This window comes from Onychomys torridus, chromosome 10 (genome assembly GCF_903995425.1).
Source record: "Onychomys torridus chromosome 10, mOncTor1.1, whole genome shotgun sequence".
In the NCBI taxonomy this organism is placed as follows: Eukaryota; Metazoa; Chordata; class Mammalia; order Rodentia; family Cricetidae; genus Onychomys; species Onychomys torridus.
Window position 1 is genome coordinate 1,804,500 of NC_050452.1, and position 9,064 is coordinate 1,813,563.

General features: G+C 39.6%; 1 protein-coding gene across 5 annotated transcripts in view; it reads right to left on the minus strand.

Annotated features, from left to right (window-relative positions):
* Nucleotides 1-8,836, minus strand: part of Ccdc88a (coiled-coil domain containing 88A) — a 154,609-nt gene extending 145,773 nt beyond the window's left edge. For all 5 annotated transcript variants that reach the window (XM_036201581.1, XM_036201582.1, XM_036201580.1 and 2 more), the window contains exons 1-2: nucleotides 8,033-8,836; nucleotides 7,836-7,936 (exon numbers count right to left, since the gene is read on the minus strand). In XM_036201581.1, coding sequence (XP_036057474.1) covers nucleotides 7,836-7,936; nucleotides 8,033-8,095 — 164 coding nt within the window. In that variant the 5' untranslated portion in view covers nucleotides 8,096-8,836. The remainder of the gene's footprint in view (nucleotides 1-7,835; nucleotides 7,937-8,032) is intronic.
* Between the last annotated feature and the right edge of the window lie 228 nt (nucleotides 8,837-9,064).

Sequence of the window (9,064 nt, forward strand, 5' to 3'; positions counted from 1 at the left end):
CCAATGATAGTTTAATTATGGAAAACAAATACTATAACCATTCTTCAGAATATATCAAATTAGTGTATTTTTGTATAGTATTATGTTAGAATGTTTGATTTTTAAAACTGCTAAGTTGAGTTTCATTTTTAAAAAGCTGTTCAATGAATTATGGCTTGGGATAAAAATCAGAATTTCTAATGGCCCTATCATCTCTGAAAAACGTTAAAGATGCTTTACGTCCTACAGTATCAAATATTCAGCCAAGATTTAACTCTTTTTTTTTTTTTGGTTTTTCAAGACAGGGTTTCTCTGTGTAGCTTTGCGCCTTTTCCTGGAACTCACTTGGTAGCCCAGGGCGGCCTCGAACTCACAGAGATCCTCCTGGCTCTGCCTCCCGAGTGCTGGGATTAAAGGCGTGCGTGCGCTACCACTGCCTGGCAAGACTTAACTCTTTATGTAAAAGTAAATATATCTTTATCATTAGTATGTGAATTTCCTTTTGTTTTTAATAAATAGTTATATAAATATCAAAGAATTGCTTTAAAATAAATTACTGATTTATTCTTAGTAAATGCTTGATATGTATACCTATTTTATATAGCTATATAGCTAAGCTAATGGAAAAATTTCTCAAGTGAGATGAGGTCATCAGTGGAAAAAGTCTGAGTCCTGCTCTAGTCTACCAACCCCTTTGATGCCATTTGCTTTCCTCCTCACTTAATGCTCACACACCACTAACAAAAAATTCACTTACTGGAGAACTAACTGCAGAAAGAAAAAAAGGGGAAGGAAGGCATGAGGATGATGGAGTGTAGTAGAGAAGAAAATATGAGCAAAGTGCAATTATTTTTATTTATTATTCATAAAATGATATAATGAAACTGTACAGAGTGGTTTTGTGTATCAATTTGACACAAGCTAGAGTCATCAGAGAAGAAAGAGCCTCTGCTAAGGAAATGTCTCCTTGAGATCCAGCTTAAGGGAATTTTCTCTATTAGTGATCAAGCGGGGAAGGTCCAGCCCAAGGTGAGTGGGTCTATAAAAAGGTGGGCTGAGCAAGCCTTGTGAAGCAAGCCAGTAAGCATCTCCCCTCCATGGCCTCTGCATCAGCTCCTGCCTCCAGGATCCTGCCCTGTTTGAGTTCCTGTCCTGACTTCCTCCAGTGATGAACAGCAATGCTGAAGTGTAAGCCTAATAAACTCTTTCCTCCCTAACTTGCTTTTTGGTCATGGTGTTTCATTGCAGCAATAGAAACCCTAACTGAGACAGAAACCCATGATGTATGCTAACCAAAAATAAAATAAATACAAAAAAGAATATACTCACTTTAGAATCTATATTTTCTTCTATCCCATATTTCCAATTCTAAATAAATTTTATAGATATGTTTCCAGTTCCTGAGCAGCTAAAGATTATTGCTTAACCAACCATGCTGACTAGCTATCCTAATGTGAATGTGTGATTTCCAAACTTCAAATGGACCTGTCCTGACTATACTTGTATTCATCTTTAACGCCCTTTGTGATTTCCACCAACAGCCTTGCAATTTTTTTTTCATTTCCCTCAGGCCTATTGATTTTACCACTTTTATTTACATCTCCATGCTTTTTATTTACTGCATTTGCTTAATGTCTTTCCTTCTACTCTTGATTGTCTATGACTCCTCCTTTTCACCCTGATCATTTCCAAAAAATTTTTACACAGAGTTCAGTTATGTCCTCCTTAAAAAGTCTCTTTTTGTGCACCCCCCCATTGGGAATCAAGCTCAGGGCCTTTACACACCAGGTACTCTATTACCTAACCACATCCTAGCTCTACAAAAGTTTTTCCACCCCACTTCCCTCTTTAGGCCAACACTGTATCAAGATCCTCCTTCTACTCCTTCTACTTAGTATAAAAGACTTCATTGGTAGAGAAATGAGTACATCCCAGGACCTAACAGGCTGCAGTCAGAAACTACCCACTTAATGAAAAGACCTTTGAAATGAACCATCCCTTCATCCATCTCACCCAGTATTATATCTGGATGCTGGCAAAATACTTCTGCTCTGAATTCCACTCTTAGCCTCACTGGGCCACACACTTCCACTAAGTAAGAAGTCCATATAAACAAACTGATACATACCAACTCCTCTTTTGCAAATGACACTTTTAACCCAACTTCACAAAAAAACATCTACCCCAAGTCTGTCCTATGGACAGACAAGTGCAAAGGAGCAGTCATTTGGAGAAGGGACTCTGAGAACCTCAATTGGACACACTTGGCATGCCTTTGCATGGAGCCTCTTTGTGGTAACAGAAAAAGCCAGGAAAGATGAAAGGAGGCTGTGTTCAACCATGCTCTACGATGAATGGTCAATTTATAAATTCTAAATTTTACTAATTCTAAACGTGAACCTTTTAAAGATACCATAATGATGTGTGTATCATGGTAAAAGACTAAAATACATGTAACCATTTGCTAGCTTGTCTTATAGTCTCTTAGTATTTATACCTATTATAAGTGAATGTCTGCCCTAGGTCCCACAAATATTAGGGGCAGATCTCCTTTCATTAACCTACTTTTATAAATTACTAAAACATCATTATGGGATGAAGAAAGCATAGAAGTAAAATCAGAAATGAGATTATTAAAGGTTATTTTCCAACTTTTATAACTGGTTAAATATTTTATTAAAATAACAAATCTATACTTTAAATCTTAAGACTATGATTTCTATTTTTATATCACATCAATCTAAAAACATTGTTTATTACTGATTAAATGTATTAATAAAATAAAATCTCAAATATTATTTTTAAATTTGAAACTACTCCCTAGTTAGTATCAAACTGTTTCATAGATCCTAAAAGAAAGCCAACAAGTATCTTTCTGAAAAAACAGTTAAGTATTGGTCTTACTTTCCATTTATCCTATGAGAATGTTTTCTATACTTATCATTACAAAGACAATTCTTGGTGAAACACTTAAATACATACCCATACGTAACAACTAATCGACCTTCTCTTCTCTAGTTCTCATAATTTCTTCAAGTGTAGGGATTAGTTACACAGAGAAACAGTCAAACACTACAGAATGCTCTTAAATGAACAAACTCAACAGTTCCTGGAACCCGAACTAAAAGCACTCCTGGTTACAGTTCCATACAAAACCATGGCCTGTCATGCACACCTCCCCTCATGGGAGACAACACAGGAATAGTATTTTTCTTCTTTATTGATATCAAGCCATATGTCTGTCTAATAAGTGCAGTGAAGAAAAACTATTTCACTCAGTTAAAGTAGGAAAATGCCCTGAAGCACTGAGAATAGCTGGCTATCATTCCAGAGCTCTGAAGAACTTTCCCCTCCTGTTAGTTAAAGATGGCTAAATGCTATGTCACAAGCTCTGACACTCTTTGATTCAAGGAACTACTCAATGAAATCCAAGAATTATCTCTAAATACAATGAATTCCACATCAATGAACAAAGTACAAAATTCTAAGACAAGGTTAACAGAATGTTACAAAGAAGTCATCTTCTCATTTTCAGGGTCTGGGTCCAAACTGCTAACACCAGCATCACTGAAATAATAAGTATTCTTATTCTTAACAAATACTTTGAATGAAAAAATTTTAGTACTAAGCTTCCTTTAATAAAAATCTACATACCATATGAAAGCCGTAAGATAAGAGCAAAAATGTAATTAAACTATATAAACTCATTTCTACTTTTTGATAAGAACCAAATTTACCCTCCTTCCTGAAACAATTGGGCACCAGGGGAAGACAAAACATATGAAATATTTTTCAAGACACTGGACACGAGGCAACAAAAAACCATGATCCCTGATAGATGGGTAACAAACCTGAACCCAACAACAGCCTCATCTTACTGCCTCCAAGATCTCCAGTCCATGAACAGGGAGGAGGAAACCTAGGTAGTGCAGTAGTATCCCTGAGTTGAGTTGAGTAGAGGGAGCTAAGCCTCGAGGCAATGCAGCTAAATACGCATGGCAGGATATCATAGAGGAGAACACTACAGAGGATACAGCTACAGACTTCAGGTGAGTTCCTGTCAGTATGTGTAAGTGTCCTTAACACTACGCAAAGGCATTGAAAGAACCAAAAAATTATTTCAGGTAACAACAGAAACAGTTACTGTTCCCACCAATCACAGTACTTGGAAGAGTTTTGACTCAATAGTACAAAAAAGCACTGCCTAACAAACTTCACAGCCACTGTGATGGTATTCACTTTTGATCCCAGTACTTGGGAGGCAGAGGCAGGTGGATCTTTGTGAGATCAGCCTGGCCTATATAGCAAGTTCTAGGAAAGTAAGGGCTAGGTAGAGAGACTGTCTCAAATAAATTAATTAACTAATTAATTAAATGCAAATTCTGAAAAGATAAACTGTTTCTGGGTAACTTAAATACATCCCAGAACAAAGCTCAGGATTTCTGTATTTTATGGAATACTAAAACATACAATATCTAACAAGAAGGTAGAATTTCAAATATTTGACATCAAATAAAAATCACCAGAATACAAAAGCAGAGACATATAATCCATACTGAAGAGAAAAATCAATCAAAACCAACTTAATGAAATGACAGAATTAGTAGACATGGGCAGTAATACAATTATGACTATATTCCATGTTTAAGAATCAAAAGGGATAAAACTGAAAAAAATCTAAACATGGGAGATATAATGGGCAAGCTTGCTACAGAGTAAACTATGTCTGAAATGAAATACAAGCTGGGTAGCATTAAATATAATAGAAAAGATTCATGAATATCACAACAGACTATTCAAAATCAAAGAAACAAAAAACACCAATGAACCTATCAATAAGCTTTAAAACCACATCTAAGAACTTAATACACATGTAACTGGACTTCCAAAAGGAGAGAAGACAAGTTCATGTACATACACACACACACACCATGTATATTTAAAGAAACAATGCCTTCATTTTTTCCAAATTTGATAAAAATGAAACCCAAGTAATTCAACAAACTTCAAGTATATAAAGAACACAAAGAAAAATACACCATTTCATTTACAAAGGATTCTTGTTCATAAATTCTATAACCAAATGTAATCTATAGATTTTTTAAATTAAGGTTCATCTTTAGGTTAACTATCCTTTCATGGAAGTGTTTCAACTGTTTAATAGAGTTCATTAAATCATACAGTCAACTGAGTAAACTATATAGCACAATTTTTAACTGTTGGCAAAATATAGTTCTTAAAATAATGTATGGTGGTGAGACATGGTAGAGCATGCACTTAATGCTAGCACCTGTAAGGCAGAGGCAAGTAAAGGGCTCTCAGAGTCCCAGGCCAGCCTGGTCACCTGAAAATAAACAAAATAGTAATAAGGTATTTGTTCCTCTCCCACTTAAACATATTTATATTGACCCAATTTTAACAAATTCTTCAAAGAAGCAAAGATACTTCTTTTCCTTTTATTTCCCTTATATAGGTCATTCAGAACAGAATCAGGACACTAAACATCATTTAGAGAAGCTGAGAGGTGGAACAGAAAACACCGAAGTAGATTTGAGGTTTGGAAAGCAGCTCGTCCCCTCCCAAGGGGCTAGGGAGAACCTGGCAACTATTCTTTTAGAACACCACTATTTTCAGTATATATATATCTATTAATGAAAGTGTGAAATCAAAGTGAAAATAGCTAATATATTTTTAACTCCTCACCCAAGTACTAAGTTTCAAAAACAAATAAAAATATTAAATAAAAACTATTAAGGTAAAAATTAATGTACTTTCCTATTTTGGTAGTTTTTCAACACACAAAATTCAAATTTTCCTGCCTAAAATGAAGCAGATATAGAGACATAGGGAAACTGGGAGTATCTATAATGGCTTTCCCTCCTAAAACAGTGTTACAGTGTTATATCATTTTGCTTAGGAAATAGTAAGGTATGTCAAACAAAAAGTAATTCTATAAATATCTGCTAAGAATGCACTAATTCTGAAAATGTCTACATTCTTTTTACCTTTCTAAGGAAAAAATACATATATTTTTAGCTAATTCACATATTTAAGTGCCTACACACTCAAAATTTTTTCTTTGGAACAGGTATAAAAACAACAGTACTTCCTGTAGGGTCATACATACATGAAAACAGGATAGGAATCTCTGAGGACACAGAGGTCAGCACTGGAACAATCTCATGTATTGTATTTGAATTCTAAACCTGTGCTTGTTTGCTTTCTGCTGCTGTGCTAAACACATGACCAAAAGCAGCTCATGGAGGACTTCCAGGTAACAGCTCCTCACTGAAAACACCGTGGCAGGAGCTGTAGGTAAGAACTGAAGCAGAGCCTGTGGGGAAGTGCTGTTTACCGCCACCACCGCCCCCCACCTTTCTTACACAATCGCCACCTGCCCAGACAGCACTGCCAGCAGTTGGCAGGGCCCGCTCACATCAAGCAACCAAGAAAATGCCCCACAGACATGCCTACAGGCAAAAATGACAAGAGTCACTTTAAATCCCAACTGAGGTTCCCTTTTCCATGATGACCCTTGTGTCAAGATGACAAAAAACTAACCAGCACAAACCTCTTAAAATATAAAATATACAAAGAAAAATAATTCCCAGTAAAATATGAAATGGACATATGCAAAATGAGTAACATACAAATGCAAATAACAGTATTTATAAGCATCAATTTCTCACATATATAAAAGACAAATATTTTCAAACAAAAGTTATGTGATTACTTGTAATGAGACTCTACTAAATATCTAAGTATCTAAACTCAACTGTAATATCAGCGAGTGATAACCACTGAAGTACTACAATACCATAATGATAAGATGGAATCATTGTTATTTCTCTGATTTAGGTACTAATATGCTTCCAGTATTCAATTTCTATCTCAGAACCCACATTTCTACTTAGCAGGAACTCAATATCACTATCAAAAGCTTTAATTAATCTACCTGTTAAGACCAGTTATTTACATAAACCTCAAAATATCTTTAAATAATTCCCCAAATACTAAGCAATTTAATAATTCATTAATAACACAATAAGTCATCTAATCAGACTTAGATATTTACATTGCTTGCTACAAAAGTCTTCCTGATCAATCAGTAATTTTAACTATTTTTTCCCTTCTGAAATACTAAACTTCACCAGTTTCAATTTTTGAACCATTTATTCTTTTTTTTTTAAATTTATTTATTCATTATGTATACAGCCTGTATGACTACAGGTCAGAAGAGGGCGCCAGATCTCATTACAGATGGTTGTGAGCCACCATGTGGTTGCTGGGAATTGAACTCGGGACCTCTGGAAGAACAGTAAGTGCTCTTATCCTCTGAGCCATCTCTCCAGCCTGAATCATTTATTCTTATATTTAAATGTTCTTTTTTTTTTTTAAGCTGAGGATCGAACCCAGGGCCTTGCGCTTGTTAGGCAAGTGCTCTACCACTGAGCTAAATCCCCAACCCCTAAAAGGTTCTTAAAAACATATTTGCTCATAACTTCATAGTTGTCTTTTTTCCTCTCATAGACAAGATTTCTCTGTCTCTGTCATTTTACCAAATTACCAAAGATAACACAATGTGGACTGAATTTCAGCACTGAAGACAATGAATGACAATACAGACAGGACTGGCAGAGGGAAAGATTGAAAGTTTCTCAATTTTAAGAGGTATAACTACTTGGTTAATGAGCAGGATGGGCACATAAGATTACCACTCCTTCCAAGATCCAATTAAACCACCTGATTTTTTTTTTCCTGGCCAAAGAACCAAACTAAGGTTTTAAGACATGAAATCTAAGTTCAAAGTATGTTATTTTTCAAAGAAAATAAGTTACCAAGAAGAAAGCACTTACATTTGGAGCATGACCTGGTTCAAGAACACCCCATCCACCAAAGCCACATATTCATCCAGGTTGGTCCCATTTCCTGCAGCCAGGGGTCCAAACGTTTTAACCTAGAACACAAGGAATATCACGACGTTAACGCCCACCTGCATCTCTGCAGCCACAAATAACAGAGCCAAATATACAATAAAGGACATCTCACTTACCCAGGTGACCAAGGGGCTGGTCATGAACTGCTCCAGAAGGGGAGTGAAGATTTCGTTCTCCATTTTACAGATTATATATTCGGAAAGGGGTAAAAAGGGAAGTACCACAAATACGCCTAGGGAATTGGTCACTAAACGTAGGAGGACGAAATCAATGAAAGTCCATTTCGGCAAGGGAGGAAAATCCCATCGAAGAGGGGGAAGGACTCTCCCTCCTCAAAACCCCCCAGGGGAAACCAGCCCAAATCCCGCGCAGAGCCGCAGCCGGCGCTGGCAGTGTCTGCACCCGGAGAGGAGGGGCAGAAGAAAGGCATCTGGAGGAGGACGACGCGAAAAGCGGCCAGGGCACGAGACAAAAAGCACGTCAAGGTTGCCCCGCTCCCTCCCGGAGGGAGCCGGCCAGCGCAGCGGCCGCCAAGGAATCGAGCCCAACGTGGAGGCTGAGGGGCGTCCGGGCTGGCCCTGGGCGAGCGGCTCTGGGCGTTCCAGCGGCCGGCGGGCACGGGGCGCCGGCAGCGTCCGCCCGCAGCCCTCGCCTTCTCAGGCGCGGCTCGCCCCGCGCCGGGCGCTCACCATCCCTCCGCGGCCTCGCGCACGCTTCAGCCCCCTTGCCCTGCCCGGGGCCGGGGGCTCCGACGCGCGCCCCTAACCGTCCGCTGCCCGAGCCTCTCCGGCTGCCGAGGCTCAGCGACGCCCGGGCGCTCCACCGCCGCCGCCGCCCTCTGGAGAAGCGGGGGTAACGGCCTCAGAACCGCAGTGCCGCAGCACACCCGCGCCCGCCGCCGGCCGGCTCGGCGAGCGCGCCGCTCCCTCCGCGCCCGTATCCTTCCGCCGACTCCCCGCCCTCCGCGCCTCTGCCTCTGGATTGTGGGAGAAGAAAACCGCTGCATGAGCGCGCCCCCGAGCGCGCGCCCCCGGCCCGGCCCGCCGCCGCCCAGATCCTGGCGGCGTGTGGCGCGCGCGGACGAGCGGGCGCTGCAGCTACGGCGGTGGCCCGCGTCGCGCCCGCGCCCGGGACGGCGGCCAGGGCCC